General features: G+C 39.6%; 2 protein-coding genes across 2 annotated transcripts in view; one reads left to right on the forward strand and one right to left on the reverse strand.

The window, feature by feature from the left end:
- Positions 1-13,978, forward strand: part of LOC307024362 (prostaglandin G/H synthase 1-like) — a 24,109-nt gene extending 10,131 nt beyond the window's left edge. Inside the window, 5 exon segments of the mRNA XM_079658427.1 lie at positions 134-217; positions 2,380-2,626; positions 8,593-8,879; positions 10,065-10,212; positions 12,370-13,978. Of these exon segments, the coding sequence (XP_079514553.1) occupies positions 134-217; positions 2,380-2,626; positions 8,593-8,879; positions 10,065-10,212; positions 12,370-12,725 (1,122 nt within the window). The 3' untranslated portion in view covers positions 12,726-13,978.
- A 1,899-nt stretch (positions 13,979-15,877) lies between these two features.
- On the reverse strand, positions 15,878-17,497 carry LOC307025001 (uncharacterized protein). Its single transcript, XM_079659577.1, has one exon. The coding sequence runs from the start codon at positions 17,365-17,367 to the stop codon at positions 16,798-16,800; it is 570 nt and encodes a 189-aa protein (XP_079515703.1). The 5' UTR covers positions 17,368-17,497; the 3' UTR covers positions 15,878-16,797.
- Positions 17,498-19,072: the final 1,575 nt, after the last annotated feature.

Below are 19,072 nucleotides of genomic sequence, written 5' to 3' on the forward strand. Positions count from 1 at the left end.
GTGTGTGTGTGTGTGGGAGGTTTTTATTTGGGTGAGGTGCTCGAGACTCATGTAGATTTTCAATTAAAAGCCCACTTCCCATGCTTCAAATGAATGAGTCAATAACTGTTTCTTTCCTCTCGTGTCGGGACAGGTAGACGCAGGACACATTTACGGAGACAACCTCCAGCGTCAGCTCGTTCTCCGGCTGCACAGAGATGGAAAACTCAAGTATCAGGTGAGAGGAGAAAACATGAACGCATCATATTCATTGAGAATATCTCATTTCCAAGGACAGAGGGGTCGTCGGGTTCAGTCAAGTCTGTTCTCAATATCAGCAGAGGTGTGAAGTAACTAAGTACATTTAGGTGTGAAGTAACTAAGTACATTTAGGTGTGAAGTAACTAAGTACATTTACCTCATGAAGCTAACCCGTTTACACGAGGACGATACGGGTTGTATATCCTCATAGTTTCTCTTGCGTACAGCCCTTTCATTCACACGAGGCCGTAACAAAACGAGAGAAACGGACCCCGCCAACGATAACAGGTCCCAAGGTGGATAGATCTGCAAAGCTGTCATCAAGGCAAAAGCGGCTACTTTGAAGAATCTAAAATGAAAATCATATTCTGTATTGTTTAACACTTTTTTATTTACTAGATAATTCCATATGTGTTCTTTTATAGTTTTGATGTCTTCAGTATTAATCTACAACAGTGTTTCTCAAACATTTTCATACCAAGGACCATTTAGAGAGCCTGTTTGGAAAATGTAAGAAGTAGAAAGTACAGGTATTTGAGTTCAACATGTAAGAAGTAGAAAGTACAGGTATTTGTGTTCAACATGTATGAAGTACAAAGTACAGGTATTTGTGTTCAACATGTATGAAGTACAAAGTACAGGTATTTGTGTTCAACATGTAAGAAGTAGAAAGTACAGGTATTTGAGTTCAACATGTAAGAAGTAGAAAGTACAGGTATTTGTGTTCAACATGTGAGAAGTAGAAAGTACAGGTATTTGTGTTCAACATGTAATAAGTAGAAAGTACAGGTATTTGAGTTCAACATGTAAGAAGTAGAAAGTACAGGTATTTGTGTTCAACATGTAATAAGTAGAAAGTACAGGTATTTGTGTTCAACATGTAATAAGTACAAAGTACAGGTATTTGAGTTCAACATGTAAGAAGTAGAAAGTACAGGTATTTGTGTTCAACATGTATGAAGTAGAAAGTACAGGTATTTGTGTTCAACATGTATGAAGTACAAAGTACAGGTATTTGAGTTCAACATGTAAGAAGTAGAAAGTACAGGTATTTGTGTTCAACATATAAGAAGTAGAAAGTACAGGTATTTGAGTTCAACATGTAAGAAGTAGAAAGTACAGGTATTTGTGTTCAACATGTGAGAAGTAGAAAGTACAGGTATTTGTGTTCAACATGTAATAAGTAGAAAGTACAGGTATTTGAGTTCAACATGTAAGAAGTAGAAAGTACAGGTATTTGTGTTCAACATGTAATAAGTAGAAAGTACAGGTATTTGTGTTCAACATGTAATAAGTAGAAAGTACAGGTATTTGTGTTCAACATGTAATAAGTAGAAAGTACAGGTATTTGTGTTCAACATGTAATAAGTAGAAAGTACAGGTATTTGTGTTCAACATGTAATAAGTAGAAAGTACAGGTATTTGAGTTCAACATGTAATAAGTAGAAAGTACAGGTATTTGAGTTCAACATGTAAGAAGTAGAAAGTACAGGTATTTGAGTTCAACATGTGAGAAGTAGAAAGTACAGGTATTTGTGTTCAACATGTAAGAAGTAGAAAGTTCAGGTATTTGTGTTCAACATGTAAGAAGTAGAAAGTACAGGTATTTGTGTTCAACATGTAAGAAGTAGAAAGTACAGGTATTTGTGTTCAACATGTAAGAAGTAGAAAGTTCAGGTATTTGAGTTCAACATGTAAGAAGTAGAAAGTTCAGGTATTTGAGTTCAACATGTAAGAAGTAGAAAGTACAGGTATTTGTGTTCAACATGTGAGAAGTAGAAAGTTCAGGTATTTGAGTTCAACATGTAAGAAGTAGAAAGTACAGGTATTTGTGTTCAACATGTAAGAAGTAGAAAGTACAGGTATTTGTGTTCAACATGTAAGAAGTAGAAAGTACAGGTATTTGAGTTCAACATGTAAGAAGTAGAAAGTTCAGGTATTTGAGTTCAACATGTAAGAAGTAGAAAGTACAGGTATTTGTGTTCAAAATGTAAGAAGTCAAAGTAAAAAGTCCTCTGAAAAATAAGTAGTGGAGTAAAGTACTGATACCAGAAAAATGTACTTAAGTACAGTAACAAAGTATTTGTACTCCACTACTTCCCACCTGTGTGTAATCATTGAGTTTTGTTTCTCCATCAGTTAGTTGACGGGGAGATGTTCCCCCCTACTGTGGCTGATGCCCCCGTTAAGATGAGCTACCCCCCCGGGACGCCCCCTGAGAATCAGATGGCGATCGGACAGGAAGTGTACGGGCTGCTTCCTGGTTTGGGGATGTTTGCGACGATTTGGCTGAGAGAGCACAACCGAGTGTGTGACGTCCTGAAGAGAGAGCACCCCACCTGGGGGGACGAGCAGCTGTTCCAGACCACCCGCCTCATCATCATCGGTGAGAGGGGACACCTTTAAAGATCACCTATTATGCAGAATGCACTTCCTCATGTCTCTTCTACATCAACATGTGTCCCCTCTTCTTCATGTCTCTTCTACATCAACATGTGTCCCCTCTTCTTCATGTCTCTTCTACATCAACATGTGTCCCCTCTTCTTCATGTCTCTTCTACATCAGCATGTGTCCCCTCTTCTTCATGTCTCTTCTACATCAACATGTGTCCCCTCTTCTTCATGTCTCTTCTACATCAACATGTGTCCCCCTCTTCTTCGTGTCTCTTCTACATCAACATGTGTCCCCTCTTCTCCATGTCTCTTCTACATCAACATGTGTCCCCTCTTCTTCATGTCTCTTCTACATCAACATGTGTCCCCTCTTCTTCATGTCTCTTCTACATCAACATGTGTCCCCTCTTCTCCATGTCTCTTCTACATCAACATGTGTCCCCTCTTCTTCATGTCTCTTCTACATCAACATGTGTCCCCTCTTCTTCATGTCTCTTCTACATCAACATGTGTCCCCTCTTCTTCATGTCTCTTCTTCATCAACATGTGTCCCCTCTTCTTCATGTCTCTTCTTCATCAACATGTGTCCCCTCTTCTTCATGTCTCTCCTACATCAACATGTGTCCCCTCTTCTTCATGTCTCTTCTACATCAACATGTGTCCCCTCTTCTTCATGTCTCTTCTACATCAACATGTGTCCCCTCTTCTTCATGTCTCTTCTACATCAACATGTGTCCCCTCTTCTTCATGTCTCTTCTACATCAACATGTGTCCCCTCTTCTCCATGTCTCTTCTACATCAACATGTGTCCCCTCTTCTTCATGTCTCTTCTACATCAACATGTGTCCCCTCTTCTTCATGTCTCTTCTACATCAACATGTGTCCCCTCTTCTTCATGTCTCTTCTTCATCAACATGTGTCCCCTCTTCTTCATGTCTCTTCTTCATCAACATGTGTCCCCTCTTCTTCATGTCTCTCCTACATCAACATGTGTCCCCTCTTCTTCATGTCTCTTCTACATCAACATGTGTCCCCTCTTCTTCATGTCTCTTCTACATCAACATGTGTCCCCTCTTCTTCATGTCTCTCCTACATCAACATGTGTCCCCTCTGTTTAAAGAGACTCTGAAAGTTTCAGGAAAAAAGATTCTCTCTCTTTTTGTCCTGAAAATGAGCTGATCAGATTTTGGCAACTTCAAAGTCAACTTTATTGTCAATCTTTCAGTTTGTGTGTACAGACAGAGAGATCAGAATACTGTTTCCTACAATCCAGAATACAAAAAATACACCACCTTTACCAGCTTTGAGAACACTTTCATGATCAATCATTATAAAACATATCATATCTATTATTCTGAAATGGACCAATCTGCACAACGACTACTTTTACTGTCTTTCACTATATTTTGATGAGAATACTTTTCTACTTTTACTTGAGGAACATTTTGAATGCAGGACTTTTACTGAAACAGAGTATTCCTACACTCTGGGACTTCTACTTTTACTCAAGTACAAGATCTGAGGACTTCTACTTTTACTCAAGAACAAGATCTGAGTACTTCTACTTTTACTCAAGTACAAGACCTGAGTACTTCTACTTTTACTCAAGTACAGGATCTGAGTACTTCTACTTTTACTCAAGTACAAGATCTGAGTACTTCTAATTTTACTCAAGTACAAGATCTGAGTACTTCTACTTTTACTCAAGTACAAGATCTGAGTACTTCTACTTTTACTCAAGAACAAGATCTGAGTACTTCTACTTTTACTCAAGTACAAGATCTGAGTACTTCTACTTTTACTCAAGTACAAGACCTGAGTACTTCTACTTTTACTCAAGCACAAGATCTGAGTACTTCTACTTTTACTCAAGCACAAGACCTGAGTACTTCTACTTTTACTCAAGCACAAGACCTGAGTACTTCTACTTTTACTCAAGTACAAGATCTGAGTACTTCTACTTTTACTCAAGTACAAGATCTGAGTACTTCTACTTTTACTCAAGTACAAGACCTGAGTACTTCTACTTTTACTCAAGTACAAGACCTGAGTACTTCTACTTTTACTCAAGCACAAGACCTGAGTACTTCTACTTTTACTCAAGTACAAGATCTGAGTACTTCTACTTTTACTCAAGAACAAGACCTGAGTACTTCTACTTTTACTCAAGTACAAGATCTGAGTACTTCTACTTTTACTCAAGAACAAGACCTGAGTACTTCTACTTTTACTCAAGAACAAGATCTGAGTACTTCTACTTTTACTCAAGCACAAGACCTGAGTACTTCTACTTTTACTCAAGAACAAGACCTGAGTACTTCTACTTTTACTCAAGAACAAGACCTGAGTACTTCTACTTTTACTCAAGAACAAGACCTGAGTACTTCTACTTTTACTCAAGCACAAGACCTGAGTACTTCTACTTTTACTCAAGAACAAGATCTGAGTACTTCTACTTTTACTCAAGAACAAGACCTGAGTACTTCTACTTTTACTCAAGAACAAGATCTGAGTACTTCTACTTTTACTCAAGAACAAGACCTGAGTACTTCTACCCCCTTTAGTGATCAGAAAAAGTACTTTAATAATAACTTTTTTTGTATAATTACTTTTTTTCTCACAATGTGACACCCATGATAATAATAATACATTTAATTTAGAGATCAAAGTAATGAAGTGGGGGAAGAGGTGGGTTTTAGGGCTTGAGTGTGAATAGTTTGACCATTTGTGAAAAATTTTGCTCGCTAAAAGTTAGATAGGAAGATTCTATAGATCCCTTGGGCGGTTTGGTTTGAATCGTTTACGCTTCACAGTAGTTGTTTTGGTTAAGGCCAGGTATAATGTATCAGGAGTATGTACTTTTATATATAAATAAACCAAACACAATCAGTAAAGCAGTAAATGGCCATAATAGTACTCGTTCACTACTACGGAAGAAAGGACCCCAGTTGGTTGACATTGGCTAAATGGATTTATTTGAATGGGATTTGAGAAACTTTGAAGAGTTTTAGCAGAACATGTACAATAACCTAAATATCACTCTAAAGCGAAGGGAAAATAGAAAGGTGGATAGATAGATGGATAGAGAGATGGATAGAGAGATGGATGGATGTTTCAGAAACAATCCTTGATAATCCATGATATGGCGTTTCGTCACGGCAGTATCTGCGGGTAGAATCTCCCGCATAAGCTCCGCCCCTCTTTTTAATAAATGTTCTCTTTTCATTTTAAAGCTTTATACCCAAATCAGCAGTTTTAGAAACAGGAAGTGAAACAGAGGGATATGAGGCATGGCTAGAATGGGTTATCTGTTTGGTATTTTGAGCAAAACACTTCATAGACATGTTTTTTATATATTTGTATATATCTGAGACCCATGCTATTTATTTTATTTTTTATGTATTCATTTATTTAACAGGGACAGTGCACATTAATGAACACTTCTGTAAATGTGCCAGAGTTAGCCAAGAGGCTGTTTTTCATCTGTAGTCCCTGGAAAACACATTTCATTTTAAACAAGTAAATACAATACATTTAAAACATGCAACAGACATTACTGGGATACTTAAATAAAAATACAGAACATTAACACAAAACAAAAGAACATGTTGATTAAAGCACAGGCAGTGGGCTGCAAGGAGCAGAAGATTGGGTCAGTGCGGGCAGAGCTGATTCCTCACTAACCATATTTTGATTTAAATAAAGTGAATGTGGTCTGGTCTCTGATTGGAGGTGGGATTGAGCTCCATCGCTGAACAGCTTTAACAGAAATTGAAGACTGACTGAAAGAGCTTTTTCTGAGTGGAATAATGCAATGTCCTCTCGCTGCACCTCTTGTTACCCTAGTTGCAGTTTTATTGCCTAAAGATAGCGCGATAGGTGACCTTTAACTTATGCAGAGAGACAGGGAACAAAGGTGGGGGTTAGGGCAACTAATCATTTACATTAAAGCCAACCAAATGGTGAACAAAGAAGACAGAAGACATGTTAATGATATCAGATAACGCCCGGGTGGTAATCGCCTCACAAAGTTCCCAGCGGCACCTCTCTGTCTGTCGAGGGCTCGGGAACAGAAGGACGCAAAGAGACAACAAAGAACTGAAGGATATTTAAATGATTCATTTCCATGATAGTCAACTAAGGGATTTAATCAAGGGGTTTCAGGGGGGGGGGGGAGAAACTTAGAGAAGTCTCTGCAGAACATTTACATGAAAAACACCTATCTTTTTACCAAGGGAAAAAAACTCTTCAAATTTAATTTAATTTGTGATTTCCTTCTTATTGAGGTCCAAAAAACCATCTAGCAATTTAGACTTTTTTTATATAATGTTTTAATTTCACAGTAGAGGACGTCAAGATTATTTTTAGTGTGAAAAAACGCCAACATTAACAAACTATAGAGAAGGGAAACCCCCCCCCAAAAAAAAGCATAGCAGGGTCTCTTTAATATCGTTAATGATAGTCATGCTGTTGAACAGAAGACTGCTCCAAATGTCATACCTGATCCTACGTTATATGAGCACAAGTATATAACTGCCCTAATATAACACATAGCTTTTTTGATCAAGTCTGAAATGTTTACTCACATCACAGCAGCTCAGTTTGCAACATCAGACAACGACCGATATTAAGACATGATACAAGTAAACAGAACACAACATGTTTGAGACCCTCTGACGTGCATTTGATCCGGGATTTAACTCTGTATTTTATTCAGGATTGACCGGTGCACAAAGGAGCGCTTCAGTCTCACTTTATTAAATCACCCTGTATCTCCGATTTGATAAAAGTTCATACTCAATATGTCTTTATCCAAAGCCACTTACAATAAGTGCAAAAACAATAAAGAATGAAATGCAGATATATTCACTTCAAGCAAGTCATACCATAGTAAGTGCTGGGGAATTAGTTACAAGTCCTAAAGTGCTTTTTCCATGTAATTGCCATGGTACAAAAAAAATACTCTGGTGAAAGTAGAAGTACTGACTAAACTTCTTTACTCAAGTCAAAGTAAAGAGGCTTTGAAATGTACTTCAGTAAAAAGTACCCATAACTAGCAGCTGTTTTAAAGAGTACCTGACCTCCCTTTATATTAATAGAACAATAATGTCATTGTTAGCTAATGAATGTTTCCATGGTGACCAACGGCAACATGACAACGTTTTCATTGGTCCCTCTTCTTTAGAGAAGACCAGGAAATGATGGATACACGGATCGTGTTCAAATCAATAGGCACGCAATGACTCTAAATAATAATGATCACGCCACCAAACACACATTCAGACTAAAGGAACCAGCCTGTTTGGAAAATGAGAGAAGTAGAAAGTACAGGTATTTGAGTTCAACATGTAAGAAGTAGAAAGTACAGGTATTTGAGTTCAACATGTAAGAAGTAGAAAGTACAGGTATTTGTGTTCAACATGTAAGAAGTAGAAAGTACAGGTATTTGTGTTCAACATGTGAGAAGTAGAAAGTACAGGTATTTGAGTTCAACATGTAAGAAGTAGAAAGTACAGGTATTTGAGTTCAACATGTGAGAAGTAGAAAGTACAGGTATTTGAGTTCAACATGTAAGAAGTAGAAAGTACAGGTATTTGTGTTCAACATGTGAGAAGTAGAAAGTACAGGTATTTGAGTTCAACATGTAAGAAGTAGAAAGTACAGGTATTTGAGTTCAACATGTGAGAAGTAGAAAGTACAGGTATTTGGGTTCAACATGTGAGAAGTAGAAAGTACAGGTATTTGTGTTCAACATGTAAGAAGAAAAATAAGTAGTGGAGTAAAGTACTGATACCAGAAACATGTACTTAAGTTCAGTCACAAAGTATTTGTACTCCACTACTTCCCACCTCTGCTCGTGAGGTCCTTTAACTGAGTTTGAGCTGTGTAGATATTAAGTGTAACACAGGACGCATGTATTTGGTTGAGTCCTCATCCCTGTGTGTGTGCTCTCCTCAGGTGAGACGATCCGCATCGTGATCGAGGAGTACGTGCAGCACCTCAGTGGATACCTCCTGCAGCTGAAGTTCGACCCCACGCTGCTCTTCAAGTCTAACTTCCAGTACGGGAACCGCATCTCTCTGGAGTTCACGCAGCTGTACCACTGGCACCCCCTGATGCCCGACAGCTTCCTGATCAGCGGAGACCAGGTGACATATCCCCAGTTCCTCTTCAACACCTCCGTCCTCACACACTATGGCATCGAGAAGCTGGTGGACGCCTTCTCCAAGCAGGTGGCCGGACAGGTAATAAACCGCACCGACATCCATCAAACCCTCACATTGCATGTAAAGTATGAAAAGTAGTTTTTCAGGTATTCATATTCTACGTCTTCCTGTTTTACTAAAGTACGTTACTTGTGATGTCTTACGTTGCACAAACATCAGAAATATGCAGCAACAAACCTTGCCTGGAAGTTCAAACCCTCACATTGCCCTGTTAGTAGCTGAATGGTGGGAGATCATCTGCAGTATTGCTCTTTTAATAGGCATGGAAATGAGTTTTTCTGTACTTTTTTCTGTTTTTAAGTAGAATTGTGAGTTCTTAAACTAAGATTTCTGCACACCAAACATATAAAGCTTATACAATATGATGTTTTGTTTGCAGATTTCAACACAAGGTCATTCAAAGTGCTTGTCAAAAAGGAGACACATTATTAAATGACATTTAAAAGCAGGAAGGGCAAACATTATACTATACATGAAGATGATATATAGATATATGTATGTACTACAGTATATATCTGAGAATATAGTGTATGCATATCAATAACTTATTCTCAAAATCATTTTTTTTTAAAGGATACCATCATCTAACAGCCTCCAGATAGATATGTGTAATATGTACTACACAGTATATGTCTGAGAAAGTCACAATCCTGTGCACGTGATATCCAGTAATCGGGAAAAGAACATACTTCTTGCAGCATACTGACATTTATAATGCAGATTGAAGTGCATGTGGGGGTCTCACATTTGAATTGCTGTTTTATTCATATTTGAATGATGTATGAATTATTCTAAATGAACCGTCTTAAAACGTAACTTAATCATATTCCAATTACAATCGAAAGTTAAACCTAAGCTCGCTCCATTGCGGAGATATTCCCACGGAAAACTTAAATGTATTTATTTATTTCAAATGTTACCAATATACTCACAGACCACTAGGGGGCGCTCACGGACTACCAGTAGACAGCACTTTGAGAAGCACTGCTCCAGATGGTCTGTCCTTCATATTTTCTCATTCACAGCCAATCATAACATTATCGTAGGAAAATGAGAGAAACACAAAAACATACAAAAAAAGATTTAGTTCCCCCTAAACAGTTAGTATGACTATAAGAGCCTTGAGCCTTGAATACAAATATTGTATCTGTTTTATTGTGTCATTGAAACTTGAAACTTGAAACTTGAAACTCTGTCCCACAGATCGGCGGGGGCCACAACATCCACCCTGTGGTGACTAAAGTGGCCGTGGGGACGATAAAAGAGTCGCGGCAGCTTCGCATGCAGCCCTTCAACGAGTACAGGAAGCGATTCAACCTGAGGCCGTACACTTCCTTCAGAGAGTTCTCAGGTGAGAGGAGACAAGTGTGTGTGTGTCTGTGTGTGTGTGTGTGTGTGTGTGTGTGTGTGTGTGTGTGTGTGTGTTCGGACTGGGTTTCGCTGTGTCTCGCTGTCTCGCAGACGGCCACTGGGCTCACAGGGAGGGGGGGGGGGGGGGTCAGGAGCTCCAACAAGCCGTGTAGGACAGAGAGTGAATACACATACTATACAGAGATGCTGTATGAGAAACCAATGTGAGTTTGGAACATTGAACAATGTAAATCTATTCTAGTAGACCTCAACGATGGAACTATGATCAGTAGAAGTGGCCATGACGTTGGAACACTTAATAATATACAAAAGAAACACAGAATAAGCGTTTACTTCAAGTGAGCAGGATATATATAAATGATGTCCATAGCAGCGTAGAAGTGACTAAGGGGTCTGACAGGGAGCTTCTGAAGAGCTGGGTTTTGAGGGTTTGAGTGTGAATAGTTTGACCTTTTGGGAAAAACCTGTTTTATTTTTCTAGCTAAAAGTTAGATAGGATAGAAGATACAACCCTTAAAAATACAAAAAAAATCCCTTCTAGACAAATGATAGTCGTATTGGTGTAACATATATTATCCATTTTCCCATCTCGACAAAAACATTCCCTGTAGCAAGAGTTATTCTTTCCCTCTTAAAATATCATATCGTCCAAAGAAGGTTTTTTAATGGTTTTAACCACATTCCGGTGATGGCCTTCTTGCTCTCAGGATTTGAAATAGATATTTAGAGGAGCACACATTCTTAACATAATTGGCTTCTATTCCCTTTAAGGAACATCCTCCGTTACCGTCAAGATGACCGTGTTTCAAACTAGTAGCCCTAGAGAGTTTTTCATTTATATATCTGAAGGTCACGAGATCTAGTTCAAGGACACAAGAACAAAAGGTGCTTTCAGACCTAACATACAAGCGGTGGGCGACCGTAGTGATCTGCAGGAAAACAAGAATACATAACATCTCTCATTTAGGGAACAGCAAGGTGCTTCAAAGCTTCATCAACAATTCAAATATATTTAAAATCAACTGTAAAAGACACGAGCAGTTTTTAAAGCAGTGGTGTGACGTCATGCGTTTCCCTACTAGATGTAACAGTGTCAGTGGATCCCTACGGAGACAGAGAGTGTTGATATGCCGCCTATCACAGCGCACTGAGATGTGTGACTCACTGTTAAGCATTAACCCATCACTGTCCCCTGTACGCCACGGCTGGTCTGCCTTCACTAACCGTACGGAGGCTCAGTCACTGGGACATGTTCATATACAAAGACATGTTAGGGAAGGCAAGTTTATTTATATAGCACTTTTCAACACAAGGCAATTCAAAGTGCTTTACAAAAAATGAAAGACATTAAGAAAATGGCATTTAAATTCAGTCATTAAAAATAAAAGTTAATAAAATAAACATTAAAAGAAAAAACACATGGATAAAAGTTACAGTGCAGTTTAAGATGTGAATAGTTTAATTAAAACCAGTGGCAAAAAGAAAAGTCTTCAGCCTGGATTTAAAAGTAGTCAGAGTTGCAGCGGACCTGCAGGTTAGCGAAACCTCCATCCTACATCTGCTCCCTGGTCTCACGGCGAATTGTAAATGGCTACTGCCTGAGATCGCATGCTGTAGGTTTATTAAATGTGCCAACTGCTAAGTGTCTTAGGGAAGACAGCTTTTAGATGTGCAGCTCCGCTAACTTGGAACAGTCTGCAATTGAAAGGGAAACTGAGCAATGTCTAAATGTTTTTAAAGCACGGATAGATGCTACACGGTAGATGCTATCCAATCGGAAACTGATGGAACCTGTAAATGTCACTAGCTATGTAAACTGTGGTCGCTGTAAATATGCTGTATGATGTCCGTTTAGTTTTTCTGTTATGTTTATATGTGTTCATGTGGAACCTACTTGGGATTCACCTCCATAAATAAAGGTTTGAAACGAAATGAGATATTCAGAATCAGAATCCCTTCATTCGTCCCTCAGAGGGGAAATGCACATTGTACCATCAGAAGAGAGCCAAAGACAGCTTCATGTTACCTAAGCAGCGTGCGCATATTGCACATCGTTGGTGTTTAACAACAAGGGGTGTTCTATATTATATTATTATTATATTAAAGAGATCTAACGCTGCCATAATTGTGTTTGCAGCTAACGAGGAGATAGCCCTCGAGCTGGAGGAAGTCTACGGGGACATCGACGCTCTGGAGTTTTACCCCGGCTTGATGTTGGAGCAAACTCGACCGGGGGCCCTCTTTGGAGAGAGCATGGTGGAGATGGGGGCCCCCTTCTCCCTGAAAGGCCTCCTGGGAAACCCCATATGTTCTCCAGACTACTGGAAGCCCAGCACCTTCGGGGGCCGCGTGGGCTTCGACATAGTGAACTCTGCCACGCTGAAGAAGCTGGTGTGTCTGAACACCAGGACGTGTCCTTACGTGGCGTTCAGAATACCTGCGGAGGAGAGGGAACCTGAAGGGGACAGTAAAGAAAGGACTGATGAGCTATGACTCTGAGAATACTCCTGATGAAGAAGAAGAAGAACATCCAGTTGTTAATTTAAAAGAGGCTGCTGCTGCTGAGAGACACTTTTTAAATGAAGCTATGATTAGAATCTTTTCACCACTTCACATCAGAATCAGGTTTATCACCAGGTAGCTTGACACGTACGAGGAATTTGACTTGGTGCATTCATACAAGTACAAATCAAACAACACAGATAGAGAACTATTTTAAGAACGCTATAATAACACACGCCCGTCAGACAGTCTGCTGTGGCTCCATTTCAAATCAGTAAAGTTGCTAAAAGGCTAAATGTTGAGGATGTTTAAAGCACAAAGTCAAACAAACAATAACCAAAGGCAGGAACACATGGTCAAAAGAAAAATGTCTGAAGCTAGCTGAGCACCTGAAGGCCATTGTCTCACATCCAGAGGCTGCTGCTGCTGAGAGACAGGTTTTAAATAGAGCTTTGATTAGAATGTTTTCACCACTTCACATCAATCACACCGCCTGTTGTGGCTCCATTTCAAATCAATAAAGTTGCTAAAAAAAGGCTAATTGTTGAAGATGTTTCATGAACAAAGTCAACATTAACCAAAGCCAGGACCCCAGGGTCAAATGTCTGAAGCTAGCTCACATGCACAACCGCCTGAAGTGTCAGAATATGGGTAAATAACAACAATAAACAACAGTGCTCGTACACAGCCGTTCTCTCTCCACTCGTTTTACTTCTCACAACACGAGAGTTCCCGCTTAGCTTGTTTAGTTTGTTTGTGTTATTGTGTGACTTTTAAAAGGGTTCTTTTTTATTCACTCACAATCACATAAATAAATGGCCGGAAAACCTCCAGAAACGGCTGTGTTCTGAGCGGGGAAATAGCTGTTTTCGAATGACGTCTGGAGATATAACGAGAGCACAGGAAATGAGCGAGTTTCCCATAAAAAAAAAGCGGTGAAAATATTCTAAATAAATCGTGCACTCAGGCTGGTTAGGATTCTTCTACGTGGGCCTTTTGAAGGTGGCTGAAGTATGTGTTGCACCCACCCCCACCCACAGGAAGGAGCTCCCCCATCTACTGTGTCTCACTGAACCTTCCCTTCACACACACATTATAGTTATAGGATATCAATATTATTTTCTGCCTGAAGTCCACTCAAAGTGTGTCGTTTTATTTTCTAAAGAATTGATTGCAATGCTATTTGAAGACGGTGTGGATTTAGAATTCATTTCATTAGGAAGCCATTAAAATATTTGACTCTCCATTGTCCTGAACTTCTCTACATTACCATCTCCCCCCTCGCTGCTGTCCTGTGGCTCCTTTGTTACTTAAAGCTGAATGCTAATACATACATAATATATGCAGGGGGTTCAAAAACACACATGAAACCAACGGGTGTGACTTTAAACATTTACATCAACTAAGGCCACACGGAGACGAAAACTAACCGTAGTCCTTTTCAAAAAAGTCTTCCGTCCACACGGCGACGGCTCAAGACACGAGTCCGTCCACACGAGACCGCTCCACCCGCTGGAGTACATATGCCTGTAAGTGTAACACGAAGAAACATTATTAATGCTAGTGACCAACCAGAACACAAAACCACCCTCATTTGTTTTTAGACCTCACTCTAATTGTATTATTGGTATAATTTAATATTGATAACAAAAATGATCAAAAGGCTTGTATTTGCTCATTTAGGTGAGGCTTGTTGGCAGTGGTTGTAGTAAAGACAAGTGCATTTTAGGTCATGTAACATAAAAAAAGCACCGGTGAGTGGCCTGGTTTAACCTTTGAGAAGATATGTTACCACCTCATGCATCCCATGAAACGAATACTGACGAAAAAAACTCAAATGATGTGTACCGTGTTACAACAATAGAGGTTTAAACACAATTAAAAACCAAAGAATGGTTCCCCTCTGACTAAGACATGTGCTTTTCAATTTACTTTCATTGAGCCTTTAGTTTTAGTTAAGGTGGTTTCATTTGTTTATTTACACGAGCTTTGTTAGCAGTGGGTGGAGTAAAGAACGGTGCACTTCAGGTCACGCTACTTTACTTCAAATAACTGAATTTGAGTCGACTCGTTTAACCTTTGAAAAGATTAATTTTACCACCGCATGCAACACACAAGACTACTTTTTGAAAGGCTGAAGAAAAAATCACCAGATAATGTTTACCATTTTACTACGAGAGGTTTTAAAGCACCAAAGAATGGGTACCCTCCAAGATCATTTAAGTCAGGGGGGTCCAACTCAAAGACACAGTGGGCCAAAATAAAAAAATGGGTACTCGTCGAGGGCCGGACTGGTTCAATGATTATTGCAGAACGTATTGAAATTAACTTATTGCACATATTAAACCTGGAACTAACAAAGCTTCAATGATTGCCTCTAAAAACAACATTAAACATGAAATAATCAGTTGATTCATTTCTTATGGCTCTATCTGCAGCTTCTCCAGAGTCAGTTCTTATGAGTACATTTTCCCACAGGCCAACAACAGCTTCAACAAAACTATTTCCCTCAAAGAGAAACCAAACATGCCCTGTTGTCGTGAGAGAGAAAGTGCAGAAGGAAACATCCATTAGACTCAGTGTGCTGCTCTGTGATGCTAGCTCAGATACTTGGCATCTCATCTTGGGTGCAAGGTCATCAATGTTTGGGCTCAGGCTCTGAGCTGAGGAGACCCTCAGGATGGAGTGAAGGTGCAATATACCGGAGGGCCAGATCTAATAGGAATTAGAAATTATCCTGCGGGCCGAAATGAAATCCACCAAGGGCCTGATTTGGCCCATGTGATTGAAGTGAACATATCCACTCTCTGTTGCCATGTGTACCTTTATTTTTAAGTTGCTTGTTTAGGAGAGCTTTGTTAGCAGTGGTTGTAGTAAAGAAAAGTGTATTTTAATTAAATAACTGAATTTTAGTTGACTATGAGGAGAATTTTGGCACCTATTGTTATTATTAATTCCCATTATTTTTGCATTTTAAGGTTCATGCTAGAAGACATTTAGCTTAGGGTAAAGCACCTTATTTGTAATTTACTATTAAATATTTTTGCAGCGCCATTTGTTTTGAATAATTAAGAGTGCATTTTAATTGTTGAACCTATGAATTTAAGTAAATATAAGAAAAGACAGCGAGGATTTAGGACGTCTTAGTATAGAGTATCTTTATTTTTTTCCACAGTATGTTAAATAGGCTCAATTAAGCCAAACTGACAAAGAAATTAAAAAACGGTCGATCATACAAAGAACATAAAGTACAAAACCGATCCCGGTTGAGCTATTACTTTGGGGAAACGAAGTTACATTTTCGATCACTTAAAAACAAGATTAGTCCATTTTACAGCACATAAAAAATGCAGATGAGCAGAGCACAGAGAAAAGGACAGACTGTTGCACGTTGCCGGATGCAATTTCAGGAACAGTCTTTTCGGATGTGTGGTACAGTCTGGAAAAAAGGAGGAGGAGGAGGAACCGGGAATTTAGCATCAAATTCCACAAAAGTCTGTTTCTAAGCTTAATCGGAAATCCTTCCTCTCCGTTTAAAACCCGGCAAGAGGTAGTCAGCCTTAGAGACTACCATAGAGAGGGGAATTCAGCAAAAAGGATAAACGAACAAAAGTGTCTTCGGATGTCTCAATACGAATAGAACAAAAATAAAAAAAGGGAATCAAAATCAGGAATCACGTGCTAAGTCTATTAGCATAGCTAGCGGGAAGCCACGTGGCGAGCCATTGTTCGGTCCGCAAAAATGTGGACTTTCACAGAACCATTCAGATTACACAGATGCATTTTTTTTGCTGTTTAACAAATGACCTTTTATTTTCCAAATCGAGCTAAAAGAGTCTTGAACGTCTTATATCGTAACAGGGTTTTTGTTAAGGAATGAAAAAAAACCTCATGGCTATATTCGTTTGTGCTAAGATGCTCGAGCTAATACAACATAACTACAAAACTAAGGTCAGCAAAAAACACGTGGACATTTTTTTTCTTCATCTGGAGGAGCCATCTTTGAAATACAGCCGGCCTGAAGTGATGATTTTGATACATGGGGGGGGAGGGGAAGGATGCTTTATTCGTATCCATCACGGTAAGATGGTCGCTCGTATCCGCCACCCTGGCCTCTGTTTTCTCTGTAGCCTCCTCCTCCTCCACCTCCTGAGTATCCGCCGCTGCCTCCACCGCCAGATCTGTACTGACCACCTCCGCCGCCACCCGAACGACCCTCGGATCCGTAGCTTGATCTGTCGCCATAGCTTCTTTCTCCTCCGCCGCCGCCGCCATAGCTTCTCTCACCGCCGCCATATCCACCACCTCTCCCCCGACCGAATCCGCCTCTTGAACCTCCGCGAGCGCCGCCACCTCCACCGAATCCTCCCCTAGGACGACCGCCTTTTCCTGCCTCGTCGACGCGGATTGACCGGCCATCGAGGGTGGTTCCGTTCATGCCGTCCATTGCGTCTTTGGCATCCTCGGCGTTGTCGTACTTCACGAACCCGAAACCGCGGGAATTCCCGGTCTCTTTGTCTCTGATCACGTCCACCTTCTCGATGGTTCCATACTTGGAGAAGGCCGAAGCCAGAGATTCCTCGTTGGTGTCGAAGCTGAGGCCGCCGATGAAGAGTTTACCTTCGTCCGACATGTTATTTAAGTCGTTTTGAGCTGTTCAGTAGTAGGAGACTATTGAATCTGAAGAGCAGGCGCTGCAGGAGGAGGCACGGGCGCTGGTCGTGGAGACGGCTCAGGAATGATTCGCGTGAAAAAAAATCAAGAATTTCGCGATGCAATGAAACAGGCAATATCCGGTTACGGTACCACGTGGTTTCCGCCCAGTGTAAGCCCCGCCTCTTTCTGAGAAAAAGCCGGATTAAAATTATAATGTGAGATCGCACTGTTATGTTAAAGAGGTACGGGGAGGTTTTCATAGGACCTAAGGTGTTATTTCTCCGTTTTTTCTCCATTTAATGTTCTTTTGAGGGCTTTAGAATGTGAACTATATGTATTGTCTGGTCCTCACTTGGCAACAGAAAGGTGGCGGTAATGCGCCATTCAGCTGGATGCAAACAGCCATACGACTCGAGAAAGAAGAAGAATAAGCACTGTGATAAGTGAACGTGAACACGTGTTTATAACAGACTGTTTCCAACAATACTCACAAAATGAATCATATTTCACATGACACATATATTCCATACACTGTGGCATTAACATGGGATTTCTCGGACGGATAAATCAGGGGGAAAGGGGTCTTTGTTCGAGACAAGTGTGTCTTATCGACAAAACTCTCGCGATATTTGATAACAAAGCCATTACGTTCGTCAGTGTCGACATTTTAAATGTAACGTTGCCCAACGTTTTGACGCCCTTGCTTACTGCCTTTTTTATTGTACACATGTTTGTTACCTTCCTTGATATATTAATTTAGTTATTTAAAAAACAAATACATTAGATTGAGCTCACAGGAGACAGGAGATTATCTTTGCTTGTCTTGTCTATCATGGTCTCCTGGACATTGTCACGGGGCCATCTAGTGTTGAAATTAGGAACTGCATAGTAACACAACATGAACATAACATCGTATTTTATCATGATATGAACTCGAAACTGTTCAAATCACGGGCACACATACACATTTAAAAAGAAAAAGGGGGGAAATACAAATAATAGGTGACATACATTCGAATAAAAATTATGCATAAATAGTTTATTGCATTTGTATTCATTTAATTTCAAAGGTTTAATGTCACAACCACAGAATATGAACTAATCAATTCATTCCAGAGATATATTTTTAACTTGGTCCCATATTGCTGTAGTTCTTGGTTGAAGTGTCCGGTTTTATTTTGGAGTCTTTTCTTATGGATGGATTTTGTGTTTATCACAAATACAAAAATGGTTTCATCTCCTAATTCACAGAAAATAGAAGGATACTCATACTCCAATCTCTTCTAAGGTATTTGTTTCATTGTATATTATTTATGTTTAGCTTTTCCTACGTCAGTAGAATTAACCCATGGACGTATTGCCTTAAGTGCTCACAGTAAAGTAGATGTTTACAGCACGTTCACTTCAGAAAAATGACCCTTCTTATCACATACGATACTTTAAAATACAGCTTTTAATTGCAATAAAGCCGAAAAATGAGCTGTGCATCTCAACATCTTGACTGGATGTGGTCTGGTTGCTATAATCGATACAAATGTAACAATGAAGTGCTATATCAGCGTGTTTGGACATGTTTCGAAGAATTAGTAAACTAACATATATTCCAGATTCAGCAACACTTATTGTTCACTCGCTTTCTGGAATGTTTACACAATACCACAGTTAATGGAAAAATCGGGAAT

This window comes from Notothenia rossii (assembly GCF_949606895.1).
Source record: "Notothenia rossii genome assembly, chromosome: 11".
Lineage (NCBI taxonomy): Eukaryota > Metazoa > Chordata > Actinopteri > Perciformes > Nototheniidae > Notothenia > Notothenia rossii.